The 26478-nt window shown below is 36.9% G+C and overlaps 1 protein-coding gene across 24 annotated transcripts in view; it reads right to left on the bottom strand.

Moving 5' to 3' along the window:
* The window catches only part of LOC126278103 (Down syndrome cell adhesion molecule-like protein Dscam2), an 810453-nt gene that overhangs the window by 290252 nt on the left and 493723 nt on the right, over positions 1-26478 (bottom strand). For all 24 annotated transcript variants that reach the window (XM_049977979.1, XM_049977968.1, XM_049977977.1 and 21 more), the window contains exons 8-12: positions 26091-26272; positions 25449-25703; positions 25229-25373; positions 13954-14216; positions 6707-6868 (exon numbers count right to left, since the gene is read on the bottom strand). In XM_049977979.1, coding sequence (XP_049833936.1) covers positions 6707-6868; positions 13954-14216; positions 25229-25373; positions 25449-25703; positions 26091-26272 — 1007 coding nt within the window. The remainder of the gene's footprint in view (positions 1-6706; positions 6869-13953; positions 14217-25228; positions 25374-25448; positions 25704-26090; positions 26273-26478) is intronic.

Raw genomic sequence — 26478 nt, 5'->3', positions numbered from 1 at the left:
AACCATTCCAGATATGACACACAAAAAGTGGTGCAAAATGAACACAGGAATTTGATACAAGTAGTAGAAGTGGAGCACTGTTATTCTGTCAGTTAGAACATCTAGTTTCAGTAACAATAGCACAGACAATTGGTCAGTATCATGTTTCCACTACTGAACATTATTTCAAAAGTAATGGCTATGTTACTGACAGCTATTCCATAAACATGTTGAGCATATTGGTTCGATATCTAATCGTAACACTATACTTTGTCAGGTTAATTCCTTTTGCACAACTAAATCAGTTATGAAGAAAAAGTTGACTCATTACCCTCATATGGTGTGGACTCCTGAAAATGTGGACAGAGCAACAGGATCTGTTCTCCAAGGTCCTCGCTGCTCCACTAGATGGCATGCTCCTAGTTTGAGAATGTATCACCACTCACTACAGTGCATCCTGAACTGTGAGTTACAATTCCATCCTTATAAAATTATGATTGTACAGAAGCTTCATGAATGTGATTTTGACAAACAGAGACTTGTTTTGTAAGAAAGTGATTGATGTCCTTGCTACTGATGATGTAAAGATGAGCAATGAAGCTCCCTTTCAATTGGATGGTTTTGTAAATAAGCAACTGTTGCTGATGGGCAGTATGCAACACAAAAGAATTGCATCATAAACCACTGTACAGTATATAGTGACCCTGTGATGTGCAGTTTCAAAGGTGGCGATTGCTGGACATTATTTTTTTCGAAGAAGGTGGTGCTAGTGTAAAATTCTGAATGTTATGTTGCGATGCTGTGCAACTTTTTGCGGCCACAACTTGAGGCTTTGGGGATCAACAATGTTAGGAAATGTGCTTCCAACAGGATGGAGAAATAGCCCAGACAGCTAATGCATCCATGGTAGTTGTTCGAGAAATGTTTCCTCAGCACTTGATCTCACATTTCAGCAATCTCCATGACCTGCAAGCTTGCCAGATATGTCGGTTTGTGACTTCTCCTAAGGGGGCCATTTGATATCCAAAGTCTGTTGACACGATCCTTATTCTCTCAGCAATCTGGAGGTTGCAATATGTGAGGAAATTGCTGCTGTTTCACAGAACAATCTCACAAAAGCTATGCAGAGCTATAAGAAAGACATTTAATGTGTGTACATGAAGAAGGACACCATCTTTCCAATGTCATCTTTAAAGAAAAAAAAAAGGAAAAAAAACGAAATTCTTAAATTGGGTAACTTACCCATTGTATAGGTGTACAAACATTTCATATGTGATCAAAATAAACCTAATTACACTAATTTCAAATTCATACATTCTTTTTGGACCACCCTGCATTTACAAAAAACTTTTCATTTAAAACTGACATTCCAATTCTTGCAGAATATTGAACATTTTTTTCTGGAATTCAGAAGACAAAATATTATAAATGTAGAATTGCATCTTAATTTTAAGCCTCATAAATGATAACTGACAAGTGGATTACACAAATCTAGCACTTCAGTATAATATGATTAGGACGTTATGTCATTACATTCCTCATGTAATTAAACTGAACAATACATACCAAAAACTTTACCCAAATCAAGGACAGTAGGGTTGCCAAGTTCGATACAAAGCAACTCAAAACATGGCAATTTCATGAACATCTAGGTTATCTTTCTAGTATAACATACATTTAACACCTTCATAGTAATATGATGTCTGTATAATGCTGATGACATCATCTTATTCAACCTGTCAAAATTTCTGATATTGGAAACATGAAACACAAGCTGAAGTAAATACTCAACAATAACACACAATTTTAAAACGAGAAATGAGATAAAAGCCACTTAACTCTATTGCATATGTAGCTTACCTTTTTGCTTATATTTTCAAATTGATTTACAGAGTATTTGCAATAGCTGTTTGATGATATTCAACAGAAGCTTCAAACATAAAAAAGTCACATTCATGTTTATACCACTGAAACTGTCTGAAATGTAAGGCACAAATGAAACTAATATATTCTTTCAAACATATTATTCAGCCAACTTCCGAAACTGAAGTGAAAGAACAAGTGGAAATAATTTCATAAACAAACAGAACAATTTTCCAACAGTCCAGAATTTATAAGACCCTCTGAAGTACAACAAAAAATTAATAACTAAAATTTTGCAACTTGCATTACACCTGTTTAAAAATTAATAACAGAAATGGGAAATGATTGCTATGAGACATGTCCAATGCTTCTATCTTGAAAGCAAGACAGTAAGTGATTATAACTTACTATTATTTTATGAATAATAGAAAATAATGAGAACAGAAAGTTCTAAAAAATGTCTACTCGTGAAGATTGACACACCTGACTCAAATTAGGGAAATTGCAGAAGTAAAAAGGGGAGGGTAAGATTATTTGTGATATTCATCAGATTGTTCATGCAAAAAAAGCTGTTTTAAATTATGTTTCTCTGATGGATTCTTCTTTTTGCTTCTGTAATGAAATAGCAATCAGTATATTTACAAAATGGGAAATGAACCTATTTGACCCACAGAAATGAACAAATTCTAATGTTATCAATAAGCAAAACTACTGTCTTGCATTTAAAGATATTTTGTCTGTGCAGCAATCTTTTACCATCACTTAGTTTGTTTCATAAGTACAATTGTCACACATAAAATAATTGCACATTGTGCAGCTGTAGATGAAAATGGATCAATAAATAAATCAGAAATATGTAAACATGGACCTGGATTATTAAAAAGGACTATTTTTTACTTTGTTTAGGTTTACTCAGTCTCACACTATATGTATGAATATAAAAAAGAAAAATGGAAAATATCAACATTAAATCAATTTGAATTAACATTTAAAATGGCTGGGCGGGCTAGATCCACAAGGTCACACTTTCTCAAAACAGATGAATACATCACAAGACACTAGAATATTTATATCTGCAAGTCCACTGCTTGGATTTATGTGTATTAATAAGCAAAACTCCATGCTTCTAATTTTGTTCCTTGCCTTTCTTAACCTCTTGTGACTGTTTTTGCAGTTATCTTTGTTTGTATTTAATTAAGTGTCAAAAGTGAGGTTGAGAGCACTACTGTTGTAGACTCTTTGGTGAACTGAGAAATGTAAACTTTGCTGTGTGTCATTGTCTCTTAAGTGTTTGAATATGTTGTTTACAAAAATGAAATAAAACATAAAATACAGACAAGGGGTCGCTTCTTTCAGCCTAAAATATTATAAATGTAACAAGTTATGGGCTCAGTTTTGTCTAAGGGCCTCAAGTTAATTAATGACTTGAAACAGTTACAAAATATCAGTGAAAATATGACAATGTGTGCTTTGAGTGAAAACTGTGTTGTGAAACCTTCCTCTGAATGTGTTAGTGGAAGTAAGTGTTAAAACAAGTGATTTTTCTCCCACCAGCAAATACAGTAGTCAAGAATTGGAGGCTAAAGTTTCATCAACTGAGTGTTGAGTAAAGTACAGACAGCTGAGTTTTGAGATTAGAAATGTAGACAGCTGAGTTTTAGGTTAAAAGATCTGCATTCAGAAGTAACTTTTAGGCCACACAATGTACTCTGAGATAAAGGTCTACAGAAATGGATATGTCAAAAAATATTAAAGCACTAACTGGGGTAGTAGACTGACCAATTTGGAAAGGAAAAATAAGAGACTTGCTGGACTACAACAAAGGTGCAAGGATGCCATTGATAAGAAATTAGTGAAGCCCAAATCACTGGAAGATGGCACAAGAGACATAGAAGTTAAAAACCACAAAGAACAGTCTGGATTGTATTAAAAGGCACATAGTTATGCAAAGTGCATGATAACTATTGATATTAGTGATGAAATGTATCAAATAGTCATGGAGAAAGAAACTGTCAGTGATAAAAGTGATGCCTTAAAACAGATTCAGCCAAGGATCAGTTGTTCAAAATCTGCACTGACTTTTTCTCTTTTACCAGGTTACCAGGTGAAGATGTGTCTAATCACATAGCAAAACTGAAAAGTCTGTGGAATGAATTAAACAGTGGGCTTAACGCTAAAAATGAAAGTATTTTACCAGGCTTAATGCTAGTTTGCAAGACCTTGCGTATTTTACCATGTGAACTTGAAAACTTTCAACCAAGTTGTATGTTGTTAATGCAGGATGCGAAGAGAACATTTAACGAATTAACAATACAGTTATGTATGTTTGAAAGAAATGTCATGAAGAATGCCGATGGTGACAAAACACCAAAGGAAGCATTAATGGTAAATGTAAGCAAACAAAAGCAAGATGGCAAAGGAAAATTTGTTAAGAATCAGCAAGAAGAGGTGACACTTGCAATTACTGTAGACAAGAGGCCCACTGTGTGAAGGCAGCAAAAAGTGGATTTCTGATGGAAAATCAAAGAAAAATAGAAATAGATTGTTCAGCAGGTAGTGTTGTGTTGATGTGTGTATGTGAAGAAGCCTATTCAGATGAAGAAAATTCAGCAACATGGTGGGTGGACAATGGAGCTACAAGGCATGTAACCAACTCTTCAAAGTACTTCACAGACTTCTTAAAATTTGATACCTGATGTGGCATAAAAGCAGCTGGAAAAGAAATCCTAATGGCAGTGGGAAAAGGCAATATTAAGTTATAGTCACTGACTGATGGTCAGGATATTATGTTGCTGGATGTGTGGTATGCTCCAAAACTACTTAGAATCTCGTTTTCAATGTTGGCTGTTCATGACAGAAATATCATAGTGAATTTAAGTAATCAACAAGGGAGTATTGGCTTAAAATTGATGACAAAGTAGTGTTACATGGAATGTGGGAGTCATATGGAACATATTAGACATTAAACCAAATTTTCCCAAAGAAATTGCTGTGATAAATGCTGCAGAAAAGACTTTATTGCAGCTGTATCATGATAGATGGGGGACAGCAGGATAAACACCATGTCAGAGTTAAATTAGAATGGGAATTAGGCATAAATGTTCACTTGGAAAACGCATTTTGTGAGCCTTGCATTTATGACAAAGCACATTGTTTACCAAATTGTTAAGGCTTTCATGGCCACTTGTTGACAAACTGCCTATTGGCTTCTGTCTCGGGTTCTTCAGCCGACGTTCATCTAATGACTATCACACGCGCTTGTTCAGAGCAGCTGTAGAAATACAAAAACATGCGAACAGTTTCAACAAGAAAGAGGAAAACCTTAAGGTAAACAGATCCTGGCTTCCCGTACTGCAGCGAACGACTGTCACAGGTAGCAAGAGGAGAACCACACCGGAAATGACCACAGAGAAGCCCTTGGACGTTGGCGCGCCAGGTACTTAAAGTCTGCGCCCGCGAGCTCGGCTCCAGTTCACCACCAGCAATGGAGGGTGAAGCTTTGACAATGCCAGCCACTCGTGCTGGCGAAACATCCGAAAAATCATTAGATGAACATCAACTGAAGAACCCGAGACAGAAGCCAAATAGGCAGTTTGTCACATTGTTTACCATTCGGTCAGAGAGAGAAGACAACCAAGCCAGGTGAAACAATGTCGGCTGATGTCTGTGGACCTTTCAGTGAATTATTTTAGAAGAAGAGATAAATGATTGTGTTCCAAGATAACTATACAAAATTTTGCAAATTAAAGTCTTTATGGATTTAAGCAAGCCCTGAGATGTTGGTGTAAATGTTTTGGAGCATTTCTTTTGTCTGCAGGTTTCAAGACAAGTCAGAGAAGGACGTGACAAGAAAGTGTTTGTCGCCCTTTATGTTGATGATGAGATAGTTACAGCAAGTGATAAGCAGGATGCCAAGAAGTTTGTTAACGAATTGAAGGCTGAACTCAACATCACTGTGAAACCAGCATCATATTTCCTTGGACTTGAGCACCGGTGTACCTGTAGCTTATAGAGAGAGCTTCCTGTTTCAAACCCTGGACTCAGCATCAACAGAAGATATAGTGAGGTTGAAGCGGTACTCCGCTATGTAGCAGGTACATGTGACCTAGGCATAATATATCATCCAAATTTGTGTAGTGATCACTACAGTGATGCAGCAATGACTGCCACATCTAGAACAGAAGGTTAGTTGGTAGTTGCAACAGAAGCTGTTAAACAGATAATCAGGCAACAGTGAAACTCACACAAAATCCTAAATTCCATCATCAGACAAAACATATAAAGATAAAATATTTTTTCACTGCAGAGAAAGTGTTGGAAGGAGAGTCTGGCATTCAGCACATTTCAACTGAGGATCAGTTAGCAGATATACTGACAAAGTCCATGGTAAAACCAAGACTGTTAGTTTTATGTCAAAAACTGGGTCTTTTATGTTGATATGTTTGTGTTTTCATTTCCTCCTTTTTTCTTAATTAAATAAGGAAAAGTGTTGCAGTTATGTTAGTTTGTATTTAATTAAGTAATAAAGTGTAGTTGGCAGCACTACCGCTGTAAATTCTTTGGTGAACTGAGCTATGTAAACTTTACTGTGCGCATTTTTGTCATAGTGTTTGAATATGTTGTTTACAAATGTGGAATAAAATAAACACAAGTGCAATCTCTTCTTTCAGCCTTAAACTGTAATAAATGTAACAACTGTGGCCTATCGAAATGTTTATATTTGTGTGTCAGTATCTCCTTTGGCAATCTCATTTAATCTCAATATTCAGTGCCCAACATAGCTGAACTCACTAGATCACTTCTTTTTTAACATAAATTCAAGCATTGGGGTGGTCTTCAAACTGAGCGACAGACAGTCACTTACCCATTACTTGCACTTCCAGTGTTCCTCTTGCACTGTAACCTTGAGAATTGCGAGCTACGCATGTGTAAGTTGCTTGGTCAGACAGCCGTTCAACATTTTCAATTATCAGAGTACCATTAGGAAAAACTTTTTGTTTCCTGTTTATTGGAAGAACTCTTCCGTCTGCAACACGGATATATATTGCATAAATAAGTAATACAAGTATAATAACTAATACAAACACATAATTTCAACAGTCATGAAACTGCACCTTGACTGAAAGTGTTAAACTTATTTTGTTTCTTGGATACTATCATGGCACCTGTTTTATGCATTGTTATAAGAATACCATACTTACCCGACAATAAAACACGGTTTTTTCAGAGATTCATCATTTGAAAAATACAGGCTTGTCTTATATTCGCAGATTAAGCAATTGCTGCCGAGGTCAACATCTTTACATTGTTTAAATAAAATAGAAAGAAACTTCCACATGGGAAAAATATATTAAAAACAAAGATTCCAAGACTTACCAAGCAGGAAAGTGCCGGTAGATAGGCACAATAAATAAAACACACAAACACACACACAGAATTTGAGCTTTCGCAACCGGCGGCTGCTTCATCAGGAAAGAGGGAAGGAAAAGGAAAGATGAAATATTGTGGGTTTTAAGGGAGAGGGTAAGGAGTCATTCCAATCCCGGGAGCGGAAAGACTTCCCTTAGGGGAAAAAAAGGACAGGTGTACACTCGCACACACACACACACACACATCCATTCGCACGTACTGCATCAAGTGCTTCGGCCTATTGAAAAATCTTGAGTCAGTCTGAATGCAAGTATTGTTTCTACACCTATCATTCATAGGTAAAAATCTTTCCTTAAAAATAGAAAAAATAAAAAACCATTATTTAATTCTGAACCTAAGTCAATATTTTACTTGTTTATGAGAAACTGTAATTATTTGCTACTTGGGTTGAAAAAAGAGAAATTCAGTTGCTGTTCACATATTAGAATACCACAAAAAAACCTGATAGCATTCAGTTGAAACAAGAAAGCACATTAATCCAGAATTAAATGTCTAAAAAACAAAATAAATGACATTAGACTGGCCGCAATTGTTAGCGCAAGAATAAATTATAGCAGAAAGACCTGTTTTGGAGATAATACTAACAGATGTAGCTACACTGCATGTTTGAGAATTGCACTAAATCATGATCGCACTCTTTTATTTATGTATTAGTTGCTGCTGTTACATATGACCTGCTCCCTGGAAAATATTACTATCAACGGAATGTATACTGCATACTTTGGCTTATTATGAACATCTCCATTGTTTTAACTGCAGTTTGCCTGAACCCATTTGCATTCAGAATCAAATTGACTTTCAAACTGGATAATTCTCAACAACAGCATACATTTCTGTGGGATATGCTAAAAGTCTAGATTTGGGCCTGTGGTGTACATCTGTGTTTCATGCAGCAATGTTGTTGACGCTCACTGTGAGATATGACAGGAACAACTGTTGAATCTACACAGCCAATAAGAGAGCAGCGGGCAGACGATATGTAACATTCTCACGCCAGTATAGGAATGGAATTCTCTATGTATCCAGGGAAGAGAGGGAGGAAAAAAAAGGCTTGCGGGGGGAGGGGGGGGGGGCCGCATAACTGTGCTCTCTGGTTCCACCAGAATCACAACTGCAGGAACCGCAACAAGTTTCACAGCTTACCTGTTAGGATGACAATGATGATGAACAATAGTGACACAACAGACGACAGTCCAAGTAAACAAAAGAGGCAGTGAAGATAAATATTAATATAAACCGTTTCTTTTTGTTTATTTTATTTCTCCTTGTACTATCAAAATGTAGAGAACCAATATATGACATAAGTGTAGAATAGGTTTATGTTAACTGTTTAGCAGAGAAAAGTTTGTAGTTTTGTTTAATCTGAATATATTACAAAAATAAATATTTCTCAAGGAACTTCTTAAAAATAGTAGGGTCATCTTATATTCAGGATCGTCTTATCATCAGGTAAATATGGTAATGTTTTAGAACAATCTTCAAATTCCAAGAGCACAGACACACTTAATGCTAAACTTAAACCAATAAAACTTCAACTTTCCTCTGTCCAACCATCTCCATCCCACTGTATATTAAGGTAAACTGAGGTCTGAGGAACTTTTCAGTGGTAACAATTACTGTACATTTACAGTGATATTTGATCAGTTAGTAGTAAAGCATATTCAACAGAGGTTGCTCAGGAATAACACACTTCACAATCCTTTTCTTCTCCATTTAGTGTCCATCTGCCTCCTGATGTGATGAAACATCCACCAGTCCATCATCTTGCACCAATTTATCCATCACCGGTGAGAAATGTTACACAGTTCCCCTGACCACAAATTTCACAACTCTTGTATTTGTCTGTTCTGATTATCTTTGTCCTCCACAAGTTCTCCCAACAGCACGTTGGCTATTCAGTCATGCCTTGACATATGTACCATGCCACTTCTTCTGGTAAGGATATTTGATTCACTTCGTTCATTTCCTGTCATTTCTGAAACAGCTTCATTTTCAACTTTCTCTTCCCACTTACGTTTCAACATGTTTCAATAATATGACATTTCAAATTCTTCCAGTTTCTTCTTCTTCTTCTTTTTTTACGTGGTTTACATTTGCTTCCACAAACTAATGAGTTAACAAACTTACGAACTGTCTTCCTCAATGCTACAAACATGTTTCATATCAAAAGATGGGTAGGCCTACTGCTGAGCAAACATAAATCCCTGTGCAAGTCTTTAATTAAAATCTTCCTTCCTTCAGCAGTGTTGTGCACTCTTGCTTCCCAGACACACAATTCCCATCTTCTACTATATCGACATAAGTTTTGGCAGTTAAGGCACTGACATTCTCAATTCTATTGTTAATCATTTTGATACTGGCTACAGTGGTCCAAAAGAAGGAACAATTTACAGCCCCCCCCCCCCCCCCCAGTCTTTGAAAAGAAAGTGCACCCTTTTCTGAGTCTTCAATGCAGTAGTTTCCATGCCACCTGCAACCATAAGGTACTGATGATTTTTAAGGCTGTTTCTCACTTTAACAGCACGATATACCCCTGAAACTAAGTGATGTTGATATAAGCTAGTAACAAATATGTACAGCCATCATTATGCCCTCCACAAAACTAAACATCAAAAACAGTTTTGCGCACAGATATAATTATTAGAAATTTTAAATGAGCAACTAGGAATTTACCTGAAAATATTGAGAGGCATTCTCAGAAAGTAAGTGTATTGTGGTCTGTGGCTGGTTCTCTCTCTCTCTCTCTCTCTTTATTTTTTTTATTGGCAACACTAAGTGGTAGACAGGGAATCCCTTGACCAGAGTGAACATTGCAGGAATACAGTAGTACATAAACTCACAATGTAGTGTCCAATTGTGTGAAAGATGTTGGTAAGACATCCCTCCAAGTTTGAAGAGTGCTGTTTATCCACTTTCTACTCGTGCATGGAATAACACCTACCAACATTTTTTTGTGAATCAAAAGAGTTTACAGTGAAGGTTTTGTGAACAGAACAAGTGTATTCGAATGGTGCAGCAAGTTTACTGGAGGCAGAGCAAATGTTCATGACAAACAGAGGAGAGGAAGACCTTCCAATATGACTGATGAGTTGGTGAAAAAATCAAGGGAACTATTCATGAAGACTGCCAATTGACAGTTGATGAAATTTCTGGAACATTTTCACAATTCTCCAGAACTCTCTCATATGAGAGACTCACAAAGGCACTGTGATACTGGAAACTATGCACAAGATGGGTCCCAAAACAGCCGACAGAGCAGCACAAGAAGAGTCAGGTCAACAGTGACGGTGAAAATAAGCAACTTGAATTGGAGGGTGAGGGTTTTCTCAGGTTCATTATGACTGGAAATGTGATGTAAAGGGAAGGGTTTGTATTAGTTTTGGAAGGGGTGGGAAATGAAGATTAAAGCACAATTTACACCAATAGGCAAATCAGTGTGAACAAAGCACATACACCACACCTTCCAAGTGACCCTCGCAGACAAGTGTGACTGATTCTTCACCATTTGCCATTCCATAGGTGTTGCTAAGATTTTTCTTCGGGGATCTCAAGGGTGATGGTGAGAATGTCCATTCTGTAGGAGACAATTTAACAAAATACCTCCTCCGGCTTCTCACTCGAGTGCCAGCAATGTAGGTATCCTGGGGAAGGAGGGGGGGAAGGGTTTCCTGTCTTTGGGGCTATTGTCTTTCTCCTCTTCGATCTTAGCAACCATTTCTACTTTTTCCTTTCTTACTTCTCATTTGAGTACCTGTCTGTCTTTCCCTCTTTACATATTCATATAGTTCTATCGCTAAAGTCCTCCTTATTTTCCATGGTTTCCAATAACCTTCAACTTATTTCATATACGTAGGCTGAAGAATCAGGATACACAGACATACTTAAGCATACACACAACGAACACAAAGATGCGAACAAAGAAAGGAGAGATTGAAATTATGTAATACCTGTCAAATATTGTTGGGGAAGAGGTGTGTGCATGATGAAATATGCACACATTGTTGTTTATTCTGATGGTTTTACACACACACACACACACACACACACACACACACACACACACACACACATATATATATATATATATATATATATATATATATATATATATATATATATATATATATATGCCTATGTGCATAAGTATAGAAGATCTACGCTAATTTAACATCGAGTATATCTTAGTAGGAATTATGAGTAATTAAGGAGAGCATAAACCAGAGAAGAAGGGTTTGTGATAATTGTTAAGGAAGGTCAGCCTGACAAGTATTCTGACGACTTGCAGGACACTGGGACTCTCGTAACCCAAGTAAACACATTTTGTATGAATAGTGTATAGAGGTAGAGCATATACCAAAAGTAAAAAAGTTGAAAAGTAGAGGAGGACTCTAGGATACTAAAAGAAGTGTGAAATAGATTTTGTAATTTCACCAGAGGATAATTAATTACAGTGTAAGTAAAGATGTATACTTGGGTAATGAACCTAGAGGCCCACTCATAAAGGATAAGGAGGGTGCACCCAGCATTTACTGGACATAAAGGGCAGATAGGCAGACCTAAGAAAGGCTGACCTGCGGACAGGGGCACAAGAAGAGGATTGACCTGTACCATAGCAGAATAGGAATTTAAAGGGGGCATACCTACCAAACTGAAAGGAGACACTCATAGGGTCAACCAACATGTAAGGTATAGACACTGTTCCGAGGGGAAAAGGACAGTATCGTGTTAGAAGTCACACATTTTGTAGGAATTATTCTGGTAAGTTTGAATTCTATATTTCACTAGCATTATTATGTTTTCTGAGTGTCAATAGGAACACTTTTATTTTTCCCAGACATTACAGACTACTATAAGTAACGAGGTCATTACATACTAAAGAGGTAGTACAGAGAATTAGAATAAAGGATGAAATATTCAAGGGTCCATGATGCCTGGAATTTACTATTGGAAAAAGAGCAGAAAACAAAAATTATGGTCCTCTCAAGTTTTAGATCTTGAAAGAGCTAACTCCAACATCGAATGAAAGTTTCACGTTTTATAATTGTAGGAGAATGGAAAAAAGGAATGACCAAGCAATAAGAACAGGAGTATTTGCTATTATTAATAGAAAAAGATGTATTGTTGAAAAATGAAGTGTTATCTTATGTGTTATTAATGTACATAGTAATTATGTATAAAATATCATGTGTTCGATCTAAGGAGGGGGATATGTAGTGATTCGAGAATTTACACGTAAATTCTGGAAGCACTCAACCTTCTGCCACCTCGAACACGCAATATTTTAAAGATAAGTGAGAGAGAGAGAGAGAGAGAGAGAGAGAGAGAGAGAGAGAGAGAGAGACCCTATTTACTGTGCAACACATGTCTGTGTGTGCAGGATGGACGCTGGTCCTGGAAGGACAGGAGCTGCATCAGACGAGCAATGTCGACAAGTGTTTGCCACTCGCGCCGTAGGACCTGTATGGAGGGTACAAGGAGTAACTATGTGTTATTCATTGGTGGTTGAATAATTGTAATTGTTATAGACAATTGAAACATGATTTGTCTAAAGACTCTTACTTAATATTGGTGTTAGACTTGCTAGAAGCAAGACCTGTTTTTGAATTTCTGGTGGTTATTAAATCCACCACACTGCAATTATATTTAATAGTATCTAATGGTTAATGTTGACTTGCAAGAGTTTGTATGCTTGAAGAGGATTTGCTAAAAGTTTCAAGTAAGTCAACTGTAGTAAGAGAAGTGTGAAGTTCGCAATCCAGTTTTGCACCGCTTCTCTTGTCGCCAAAACCATTAGAAATTGTTGCTGTGATCATGGGAGTGTGCATTTTGTTGTCTGTGTGGTTGAGTGTGTGTAGGTGTGTACTTGTGCTAGAAAAAGAGCTATTACTTTAAAGTTGGCATGAATGCTGTTTAAAGCTCCCTAATAATATTTCCTTTTAAACTTAAACAAAGAAGGCATTTCAACAAAGGTCCTAATGCATTGCAAGACATAACTATGGATTCCTCATCTGAGTTACCACCCGAGTTAGTGCATTAATAATGGAAGCTTCCCATTTTGTGATTACTGGTTGTAGACTATAGAGAGCAGGAGATTCAAGTTCGTCCCTGAAATAGCATTATTATTTCATTTGGCCCTTTGAAGAGCACAGAGGACTATAAGTTAAATTTAGTCTTCTTCTCATTCTTATCTTCCCAAAACTAATCCGCCATGTCACTTTGAGACTGTCATCATTCTAGTGCTAACATGTTCTTTCTATTAGTTGTTTAGATGTGATTTGATCATCAGTCTTTATGTCATCTCTGTAGAAATGTGAAATGTGTGTTGTAATGTGTTTTATTCATCTCGTAATGTACATAGTTTCAGAACATATGTCTGATGTACAGAGTAGATACCAATGTGTCATTTTTTCTTTTAAAAAAGCTTCAGCGGTCAATACGTCATTCTCCAATTAATAAACGAACCTGTTATACTTAAGTATGTCACATTTATTTTCTCTACCATACAAATGAGCTTTACTTTTATCAACGTTAATTTTGTAGCAATTTGTAATGTAACTTGTTACTACTCACAAAGATTTTTAACTACTATATTCTTCATTAATAATAATCTTGTGGAATGACAATACATATTCAACACCTTATATTAAAGATGGATGCAATTTGCTTAAATCTGATACAAACCTCTTTCCCACACAATTGACTCGATAGGGTATCCTGCAACTGGGCAGGTGACTATTAGTGTTTCCCCTGCAACAATAGCTTTCTTCTCCATTGGACGGATAAAAGGAAGTCCATAAATGTTTAACCTGTTTGAATGTTCAACAGATCCCACTTTGGAAGATGCAATGCACTTGTAGAGGCCTCCGTCGTTTGTATGAGTAGAAGAGATGTTGAGATGTGACACGACATCACCATTAACCGTTACATATTGGCCAACCTGCAAACTGTTAATTTACTCTTGTGAGACCTGTTTAACAGCACATGTGTAATTCAATTGTGTCATTATAGGCAGATAAAATCAGAGTCACATAAAGGATCCTTTTCAGTTATTACTTAAAAAAGAAAAGTTTTAGCAGCATCACAAAGTATCTGTCACTCATCCAGCATACAAAGACTAGGGAGAATGCCTTATGAGAACACAGTAGTTTCCTCAAGAGGAATTTTTTTAATTATATATTTCAATGTCAGCCTCAGTAACCCAAGGCTGAAACATACAGGTTGATTTTATCTACTGTGTACAAACTCTAGGGACTGATCGATGAAAGGATATGGAACAAAAAAGGTCTAATGAACTTATGTCCGGAAATGTTAAAGAGACTGTGGGGTAATAAGCACTGTACCAAGCAGCCATTGTTGCAGTATTTGTTGAAAATGGTTTCAATGTGCCTCACTACATTTGTGTATGTGCCGCAGGATGTTGTGTATCACACTTTCACATTGACCAGGCTGCATCCAAACAGCGTCAAAGGCACCATGAATATGCTGCTCCTGTGTCTCCACACCTGGAATGGGCTCTGAATATAAAATACTTTTGAAATGGCCCAATAACCAGAAATCACACAATCTGAGATACACTGACTGCGGAACAACTGAAGCCCCCCATCTGATCTATCTACCAGGAAACACAAGGCTGAGATGTGTCTGGATGTTAATGGTGAAATGAGCACCATCATGTAGCAGCCACATAACCCTTTGAATCATCAATGGCACATCTTTCAGTAGTGAAGGCAAAGTCACCTGCACGAAATGCCAATAGTTCTGACCTGTTAGGGGACATGGAAGGCAGACTCATCCCAAAATATGGTAGCCAATTATCCCGGCCCACAAATTCCGGCTGCACTGATACCGATGATTTGCTGTCACCATAGCATGGGAGTTTTACAAACTATCCCACAGATGACTGTTACGAAAACTGTAGATACCACACTGTATAAAGGTGGCCTCATCTGTGAATAGGATGGAGGAGAAAAATCCTGGAATCATGGTTGCCTGGTGTAGAAACCAGTGACAAAACTGTTCCCGATGTGGAAAGTCTGTCACTAGTAAGCCCTGCACACACTTTAAGTGATAACAGTAGTAACAATTGTAGTGGAGAATGTTCCACACGGTCATCTGGCTTACCCTGTACTGGCAGGCCAACTGCCTGGTACTGACATGGTGGTCACCTTCCACAGTTTTAATCACGTTTTCCTCCAAATCTGGTATCTGAACATTTTAGGTATGTTCATGATTTTCTACTTCCTGAAACAAAGCTGTCTCAGCCAAATGGTAAAACACTGTTGCAAACAGTGCTGTGGTTGTAGTTGGCAGGGATAGGTCTCCTGATACAACCTTGCTCCCCGCCGCCTGTTGCCATTTGCCTTTCCATAAGTAAACACCATGTAGGCAAGCTCTCAATTCAAATACAAAACCATTGTGTAAAATGCTGCGTCACACCCACTAGAATGTGAGCCAGAAAGAGAAGTGAATTGGACACAACATTACCAGTTACTATGGCATTAGAGGATGCTAGGGCATGAAGTATGACAAACTCTGCCACCCTCTAGAAGGAAACCATGTATGCTGTAAATGTGGCTGCATGGCACAGCACATATTAGACTGCAATCTCTGTAACAAAGTATGAGTGAATAAATGGTCTCTAGCATGGAAGCCATGTATTTTCAGACATAAGATGATTAGACCTTTTTTGTTCTATATCCTCTCATCGATCAGTCCCAAGAGTTTGTACACGCTGAAAAAAAAAATCATCGTGTATAATTTTAAAAAATCTTATTCAGCAGTTTGCTATGTTGCATCAAATTATGACATACATATACAACAAGAAAAAATGAAGAAACAATAGTGACTGATATAAAACTCCTGATATACTGCACAGCCAAGAGTCTCAACATGGTTGGTTCAAATTCCTCATCTCTCTGAATAAAAGAGTATTGCAATACTTTAACTCTTGCTTTCCAGAAAAGGGTCTAAATTAAATTCTGGTATGATGTCTGCTGAATTATTTATTTTAGCCTTTCTGCAGCATATTTAAACTCAATGATACTTCTGTTGACCTTTTCACTTATATTGGTGCCCACACTCTTGTCTCTTTCAATTTCCATAAATCTTTTTATACTCTTCAAGTCAAACAAAAGTTTTCAGAGTCCAAAAGCGTGTAATACATATTATTTGTGGAGTAAATTCAGGGACATCTTGTAGAAACCTCTTCAAAGAACTGGGTATACTAACTACTGACTCTCAGTATATTTACTCCTTAATGAAATTTGTCCTAAATAATATATCTCTTTTTCCAACAAACAGCTCAGTTCATACATACAATACCAGGAACAAAAATGATCTGCACAAGGACTTAAAAGCACTTACTTTAGTTCAAAATGGGGTCCACTACTCAGGAACACTCATCTTCAATAATTTGCCAGCAAACATAAAAAATTTAGTTACAAATAGAGATCAGTTTAAAAGGAGCCTGAAAGACTTACTAGTAGCCAACTCCTTCTACTCCATTGACAAATTTTTTAATAGAAACAAATGATGTGTTGTATATATTTATACTATTAGTATTGTTATTTCAGCTTAAAAAAATAAAAAAAAAATAAAAAAGGTGACATGTTCCACATCCACGAGGACCTCCTCAACACGGATCTATGGAATGAAAACTAATCTAATCTAGTTCAACAGCAAAAATCTGAATAATTTCAATATACTGTATTTAAAATAAAATTCATGTATTAAGTGTCACAGAATTACTACACAATTGGCCAACGGCCTTATCAACATATACGAATCCAGGTTCCCATGACTATACACAACATGTTTTTCATTTGCTGTTGCTGTTGTTGCTGCTGCTGCTGCTTTTAGTCTTATTCATGTAGTCTTCAATATGAAGACTTGTTTAATGCAGCTACCCCACTGCTACTCTATCCTGTGTGCAAGCCTACTCATCTCCGAATAACTATTGCAACATACATCTGCTTGAACTACCTTACTGCATTCAAGCCTTGGTCTTCTCCTATCATTTTTTTCCTCCTCACTCCCCTCCATTTCCAAATTGATGATTTCTTTATACCCCTGAATGTGTCCTTTCAACCAGCCCCTTCTTTTAGTCACAGTGAACCATAAATATCTTTTTTCTCCAATTTTATCAACTACCTCATCATCAGTTATTCAATCTACCCATCTAGTTTTCAATATTCTTATGCAGCACCATATCTCAAAAACAAGTGTTTTCTTCTTGCATAAACCCTTTGTAGTCCATGTTTCACTTAAGTAGAAGGCTACACTCCACACAAATACCTTCCGAATACAGCTTCCTAACATTTAACTTTATATTCAATGCTAACAAATTGCTCTTTTTCAAAAATGATTTTCTTGTTATTGTCTTTTTGTTTTTCATATCTTCTCTACTTAAGTCATCACAAGTTATTTTGATGCTCAAATAGAGAAACTTGTCTACTACTTTTAGTGTCACTTTCTTTATGTAATTTAACTGAGTTAATTTGACTGTATTTCAGTATTCTTGTTTTACTTTTGGTAATGTTAATCTTATAACCATCTTTCTTCCATTCAACTGCTCTTCCAAGTCCTTTGCTGCCTCTGGCAAAATTGCACTGTCACAAGTCTGCACAAACCAAATATAGTATGTAACATTGACAAAGAACTGATATGAGGAATCAACATGAATTAAAAAGAGAGTGACAAGAGAAATTACATAATTAATAGAGTTCATCATTTATCGGCCAAACAATAACAGATCAAATTCAGAAACAATAACAGATCAAATTCAGAAACAATAACAGATCAACTTTAAAAACAAGGGAACATGGAGACCTACATGGAATAAAAGTAATCACAGGGGTAAAGAGAAGCGTTCAGCACGTAGTCAAGCTGTTGAGCAGTCTAAAGGCATATAAACAAGACTGAAAATTTTGCTGACATTTCTGAGGATATCCTTCGGAGTTAACTAGTATAAAGCACATCCATAGCTAAAATACACCAGCAGACTATGTGGATCCTGAATTGAAGCCTGAGTTGCAGCACTGGCACAATGTAGCCTTGTGTGTGTGTGTGTGTGTGTGTGTGTGTGTGTGTGTGTGTGTTTCAACTTCAGAAGAAGGCCTTTTGGCTGAAAGCTTACTTCTTTAGGAGTCATTTTGTTGTGTCTGTCTACTAGTCAACATCTCCACTATGTGGTGAGCAGCAATCTATCCTTTTCATATTACTTTCCATTCTGGATTTTTCCATTGTTTAACAAGTAAGATAAAGTTAAGAGTTTTATTTGGGTAGAAGTCCGCTAAACAGGCAATGTAAAACTGGTTTGCGCACGTGTGCACACACATGCGTGCACGCGCTCACGCATGCGCGCACACACGCACGCACGCACGCACGCGCACACACACACACACACACACACACACACACACACACACACACACACACACACAGCAACTTCAACTAACGGGTGATGCTTAAGAAGTCTTGAGAAATGCAACAAATGTCCCTCTCTAAGTAGTGCCACCAAAAGGTATCTTCTTTTGAATTTGTCATTAATATAAGCAAGAAAAGCCAGGGTAATATACATATATTATTTCTAATGGTATTGCAAGTGACTACGAGTCTACTGTTTTTAAATATGTGTGTATGTATGCACAGACAAATATACTATGTAGCGTTGACAAAGAACTGATATGAGGAATCAACATGAATTTAAAAAGAAAAAAATAGAGTGATAAGAGAAATTGCATAATTAATATAATCCATCATTTATCAACCAAACAATAACTGATCAAATTCAGTGCAAAAATATAACATTGATTTGTTGGTAATATGAGAACAGAAAGTGATTTCACTCACTTTTAACCCAGAGCACACATTAAAAAAATAATTCTGCAAAAGACAAAACAGAACAATAGCATGAATTGAAATTTTTTTTCAGCTCATTGTTGTAGGATAATTCTGAATACACTGTCAAAGAACTGTTCCCAAATACATCTTTGACAGTCCAGATGAGAGAGAAGTCCTTAACACCATCTGGTAAAACATTAACTTAACTTCACAAGCATATTTCTTATCAGTTAATTCCAAGCTATTATAAAACAGGTGGAAGTCATTACAGTATAAAAGCATACATAAAAAAAGCTGGGAGACACTTTATGTTTGGATTGCTAGAATAGATAACCAATCAGTATTACACTGTGTGCAGAGTGAGTTTGGGGCATTTATCAGTAATTTGACATATGCAAGTAAGTTATGGCCCACATATGAATTACTGAACACAATCGTGTCAAGAATACATCCCATATACATGGACCCCAAGAACAAGAAAAGGAAATCAAAAATCTTAAAATTCCACATTTTAAATGGCATTCACACAAGCAGTCACACTATACAATGACGAGCTAACACCTTACAATCATCTGCTTAACAACATGTTGGTCCACTTTTGGAGCACACCACAGCAATGATTCTATATAGCAGTGATTTGACAAGTCCTCAGTAGGTTTCTAGAAGCATACAGCACCAGATGTCTACAAATAGGCCATGCACTTCTTGTACTCTACAGTCCAGAGGTTTGCAGGCATGAAGGTGGAGCCCAATAGCATTCCACATTTCTATCACCAGATTCAGATTGAGCAAATTTTGTGGTTGAGACATCAGTTCAATATCATGCTCCTCCAATCACTGTCACACAATTCTGGCCTTGTGACACGGGCAGTTATGCTAGTGGAACATGTCATGGCTATCAGGGAAGATCTCAAGCAAGAAGGGCTGCAGGTAGTCAACAATAACGTTCATGTAGTCCACTGCTGTTATGATGCTTTAGATAACTACCACAGGTCCCATGGTTACATAACATAAAATTGCACCTGTCAGCCTGCATCTGTGACGAGTTTCATGTTTACAGCAGTTGTTTGACTGGTGTAAAAAGAAACAAGATTCATCTCACCACGTAACACATCTCCACTGATTTCGTACCCACTGAATTAGGAACTGACAGCGACACTGTGTCAACTTGGGAACATACAGGGGTCGTCGGCTCCAGAATCCCACATTGAACAATGTAGGCTAGACAGTGTGTTTCAAGACACCTGTGACTCCACCAGCATTATACTCTGTCATCAAATCTGACAAGGAATGCCTTCTATCCTGATTTACAGAGCGGACAAGCTCCTAACATCTACATTCCTGTCATGAGGCTAAATGCCCAACATCTTGTCACCTAATCATGGTTTCACTATCCTGCAACCATTTTTCACAGAATCTCACAACAGTAATATGTGAACAGCCAACCACATTTACTGTTCTGAAATGTTCACTCCCAGACATCAGGTCTGGCCTTTGTCAAAGTCACTTAAATCAATGAATTTCCCCTTCTTAGCCCATATCATCATTAGAATCAACAATTCCTCACTGTGTCATGTGTCTGCAACACCACCAGTTGGCATTCAGTCTTGCAGTGGGCAGTGGTCATAATGTTTTGGCTCCTCAGTGTATAATCTAAGCCGGCCGGGGTGGCCGAGCGGTTCAAGGTGCTTCAGTCTGAAACCACGCGACCGCTACGACTGCAGGTTCAAATCATTGCCTCGAGCATGGATGTGTGTGATGTCCTTAGTTTAGTTAGGTTTAAGTAGTTCTAAGTTCTAGGGGACTGATGACCTCAGAAGTTAAGTCCCATAGTGCTCAGAGCCATTTGAACCATTTTGTATAATCTAAAGGTAAAGGAAATTGAGACAACTCTGAATTTTAAAGACAGAATGGCACACCAGTACTTTACTTCTAATGGGCAAAATTGTAATGGAGACTCTCAGAACAGGGCACTCTCTCATATCCTGGAATGTAAGTGACATACCCTTCCTTTCTAACCTATCCAACCTATCCCTCTCTCCTTCCTGATGAAGAAACTACTAGCTCTGAAAGCTAAGATAATTTTTGTACTTCAAAGTGTATGTTTATCAGCAGTACTGAAGAATTTCGTCTCCTGAAGGACTTTTGTTGGCTAGCCTTTCTGCCTCCTTGTAACTTTATAAACTGTATTACCACCACAACATCACAACAAAACTCTCAAGTGAGTGTTGTACAACTAAATATGCCTGGCAAAAATTCTGAAAGTAAATAACAGCATCACATTGAAAGTTCTGGCTTCCCGGGGGAACTAAATCCTTAACCTACGTAACCCTTGTGCCTGTAGTTGCTTATAATTACTTAAGTTGTTTCATATCTCTCATTGAAACTACTAAAGCATGCATACATATTTTGCCATACACATTTCAATTGATTAACTTAAAACACTGTCACTGGATGCATTTTTGTATAATTTTCAACTACCTCTTGAAATTTCATCTGTATGTCATTTTAAAAGTTATCCTGCATGTGGTACAAGAGTTTTGACCTAATTTCACTTTGTCTTGCAGCACTAATACACATTTCTTGACATAAAAACTAAGAAAATACTGCACCACTGACAATGTTTTAAATTAATCAAACAAAATGTGTATGCCAAAATAAATACATATGTTTTAATAGTTGTAAAGTGAGATCTGAAACATCTCAAATAATTCATAGGTCTGTAGAGACTGTTTCATTTCCGATAAAAACAGTTCATTGTACCATACTTAAAGTTTCAAGATGCTCAGCAGAGGGGCTTATTCCTAAGTGTGTCAGATTGATGCAGCAATACAGTTGAAACAAGTGCACTTCTCCGAAATGATTTCTGTTTTAAAGATGAGACTGATTTGACATATTGTTTGGGACAGGCTTAATGTGGATCTTCATTTAACAAAGCAACTGTTTGCCAGCAGCATTATAGGATCAACTGCAGGCAAAATTTGGTCAGGGCAGACAGTAATGATTACTAATGAAGTAAATGAGATTTGAGTCTGGGTAATAACTGAAAATCTCTCTGCTCCTATAAGAGCCCTGTTCAAAAAATTCTCGAAGATTCGTAATTTCATGCCAATGGTGCGTTGGAGCGAAATGCGTTTGGCATCCCTGCATGCCTGTGTTTAATGTGTAACTGCCAAAAGTTTCACTGTTGTATATCTGTTGCTATTGTTCAGTGCTGTATTGAGTAGAACATTATGTTGCATAGTTTGTAAATTTTGAGAGGGCAGAGTCAGAGGAGCTATGCATCTGCATAAAATGTTGTGTGAAACTCAAGAAAACGTTTACAGAGACACACCAAATGATGCAGGAAGCTTACAGCGATGAGTGCGTAAGCCATACTCCGTGTTATGAATGGTTCACACCATTTCAAAAATGGCCAGATGGAAGTTAAAAATGACCTTCATTCAGGGCACTCTTCGACATCTGCCGACAACACTCATGTCAATGAAATTTTGCGTACAAATCAAAGATTGCATCTTGGAATGCATCGTGTTGCCACCAAGTTCATCCCATGGTTCATGAGTCAAGACCAGAAAAACCTTTGTCTCATGATCTGTGAAGAGCTTTTAGATTGCACAAGTAAGAATGAGATGTTCTTTAGAGAATCATAACTGATGATGAGCCATGGGTCTATGGTTATGATGTTGACACCAAGGTTCAATCTTCACAATGGGTTGGCAAAAGTTCTCCAAAATGAAAAAAAGCTCATCAGGCAGGTCAAATGTCAAAGCTACGCTGATAATTTTCATTGACTTTGAAAGATTAGTTCACCATGAATTCGTGCCACAGGGGCAAACTGTTAACTGGTGGCACTGCCAGGACATGTTGTGATGCCTGTGAGACAATGCGAGAAGCTAATGAGCTGAAATGTGGCAAGACAATTCAGAGCTCTTGCATCACGATTATGCACCTGCATATTCATCCCTGTTGGTGGGTGACTACTGCACAAAAAGACGAAACCACTATGCTGACTCATACTCAGTACTCTCTAGACTGGGCACCTGTGGACTTTCCTTATTTCCAAAGTTGAAACCCCATTGAAAAGATGAAGCTTTGCATTGAAAGATGAAGAAAAGAAAATTCGCAGATGGCGCTTTGCTTGATCCAGCTAGACATGTTCCAAGACTGCTTCTGGAAGTGGAAACGGCCATGGTAGCAGTGTAAGAATTGTACAGGAGAGTATTTTGAAGGAAACCATGGACAATAGGTAAAAGATAACAGTAGAAAAATTTTATGGATAAAGTACCAGAATTTTCTGAACAGACCTCGTACAAAAACTGAATGCACTTTCTGGGTTCTATTGGCAGTGATTTCTCTTCATAAGAATCTTTGTGTTGGAAAGATACTGAACCTTTAAAAACTCTGCATGTTGAATCTTGGTAGCAAGTGCTGGCAGCCAAAAGCAGTATCCAAAATCACAATTGATACCAAAATGTAGCTGTATCAATTGAACTCTGAAAAAAAATTAACTGCCTTGCATTTGGTTATTCTCATTAGAGGTCAGCCCAACAATATTGAGGAGAGAATGAAGTGTGACGAAAAGAATGGTGTGCACACTATTTGCAACAAGTGGACACATCACTACTGTTGTTATGTATGATGATAAGACAGTTATTTCAAGTTGATGTTCTCAGATTCTTCCAAGATTCTTTGAACATGAGGAGAAAAGTCCAAAATCAGATTACAAGGGATACTGCTCCATCATGACACTGTGTTAAAGCACTGAACAGCAAAAATGAAGACACTGCTTTAAAAATCTTATATCTATTAAACACTTCTTTGTCCAACTATAAGGTACAGATATAGGTCTGTCAAATTGCTGCCTGACCCTTACAGTGAAAGAAACCATTCTCACTGACTGATTTGAAACTCCAGAAGAAGCAGTCATCTCTGTCTTCAATCAATAGAATCTACAATCAGTAGAATCTAATACTGTAAGTTTCAAAAGATGATTTTTTTAACAGTTTGAAAATGTTCAGATCACTTGTAAAGTGCTAAACTCTTGTCAGAAATAAAAGGAAGTTCACAATAGTGCATTTAATAATGGAATCCTCAATCAATCATAATCCTAATTCAAATATTCAAAATGTAGATCATGCTATCCATATGGTACTAGGCTGTGATAATAAATATTACTGAAGGATTGTATCAGTTATTATTAAAATGGTTTCCCCACATTTTACAAAAACTGACAAATGCCTTAACATAATTTATAAGAACTAAAAACCTATGTTTTTCCTGTACACTAACATTTCATTCAGTTTGTGATGGAGCACTTTCTTTTTTATATTAACAACAGACACAATTCTACACAAAAGCAGTGCAGATGTGGAAAAATCCTAATATTCATTTGTGCCTTGATATCCATTTCCAAAAGTATGCCAAAAAGTGTTTATTTCAAGTTTCTGCTATAACCTACTTCCTCTGTGATACACTATCAGCTTGTATCTGGTATATCTATTCTGTTATTCTTGTTTGCGTGTTTCATTAAACTGTGTTGCTGTTGGAGCTTTTAAGGCACACATTGTTACAAAAATTAATGTTGATGGTATGGTAGGGATGGATATTAACATACCTCCACAAGTACAACAGTGCTTCCACTGAAGTTGTGATATATTTAACGGTAAACAAAATATGGTTAGGGTTTCACATCCTATAAACAATTAAAAGTCCTGTTGGCAAAAAGAAGCAGTCACGGCCTGCAAAACAAGTATATATACAGTACATATTCATTTTCCCACGTGCTATTTGAAAGTGGAATGGTAGAGAAATAGTTTGAAACTGTATTTTAATAATTCAAGGAAATGATGGGAAACCTATTTCAGGGTTTCCATTGGTCCTGTACATTGGTTCAGGGAATAAATTGATGCACACTTTCACTCATTCAGAGTGCAGAGATTCCTGTTTGAACTGTTAAAAAGGAAATATAAAGATAATAGGATAAGAAAGGAAATAATGGCACATGCTGCAGTATAGGTTCCAAAATAGAGTCACAACAAGAAACTTGTTCAAAAGTTTCAATCATTTTTATCTGCTTATGTGCATTTTACTGTAAACACTTTGCTAGAAACCTTACCGGTCACTATTGGAGAGTTTCTTGCCATCTAGCTCCCATGTTATTTCAGGTGTTGGATTACCAGAGGCAATGCATTTTAGAAAGACAGATGGACCAGGCTGTAAAGTGTCCTCTGGGAATGAATAGCGTAACTGGGGAGGTTCAACTGAAAATTAGAATGCTTTTAGAAACAATAAAAACAGAATAACATGTAATCATACATTTAGTAAATTTGACTTACACCTTCCACCAAGTTTTAATTCTGCACTTGCTTCAGCACTTTCTTGATCATTCCTAATGAAACATTGATACATTCCCTTGTCTTCCTTCTTAACAGATTCAATTGTTAGGATTGGTTCTTTATGATTAAGTGGTTTACCATCTTTCAACCAGCTAATAGTTTTAATTGGATTTCCTTCAAAGTTACATTTAAATGTAGCTGGCCGTCCAAAATCTACAGTCTGAGTCTGCGGTTCAACACTTGCTGCAAGTGGAGCTGGAAACATAATAAATTTATTACTAATAAAATGAAACAGTTACTATTCTTTCACATTTACCCTACACATCTCTGAGAGAGGCACATGGTTTTACTAGATACCAGGCAATTAACATCATTGATAAAGATAGGTCTTCTGTGGAGATATGATAATGTGTACAGAGTTGTATTTAGTTTTTTGGAAATTCAGTCAGACTGCTGTATGTACAAAAATTGACAAATCGTATTTACTCATGAACTAAAATTTGCTAACCCGATGCTACTGAGAGTGTGAATGTTATTTCTGTGATGACACAAAAAATGTGAAAAAGGTAAATGTATCTCTATTTACTTTATTAAATATTTGAAATATATTACTTCACTGTAGGAATGGTTTCTATGTATTACCTGTGACAGTAAGGACTGTCTCCACACTTTCTCCTCCAACAGAGTTGTTTACAACACACAGATATTTTCCAGAATCATCCACTTTGGCCTCCTTGATAATCAATGTCCCACTGACTTGTTTGACACGCTCATCCAAAATTACTGGTTGTTTACGGGTTGTCCCATCTATATACTTGTACCACCTGCAACAAAGGAGGATTTATTTAAAGCCACACATTTATTATTTCACTACTTTAAACATATTTTTGTCAGTCACTACAGTGAAATGTTATTGATATAATATAAGAATTCAGATACAATTGTTAATTTTTGTATTACAGAAGTGTAAGCAAATGCATAACCATTTGACAATTCATTATGTTTCAAACAGAGAGGGTACAGACATATG

Source organism: Schistocerca gregaria, chromosome 6 (assembly GCF_023897955.1).
Source record: "Schistocerca gregaria isolate iqSchGreg1 chromosome 6, iqSchGreg1.2, whole genome shotgun sequence".
NCBI lineage: Eukaryota > Metazoa > Arthropoda > Insecta > Orthoptera > Acrididae > Schistocerca > Schistocerca gregaria.
Note: the sequence above shows the minus strand (reverse complement) of the source record. Positions and strands in the feature narration are given on the sequence as shown.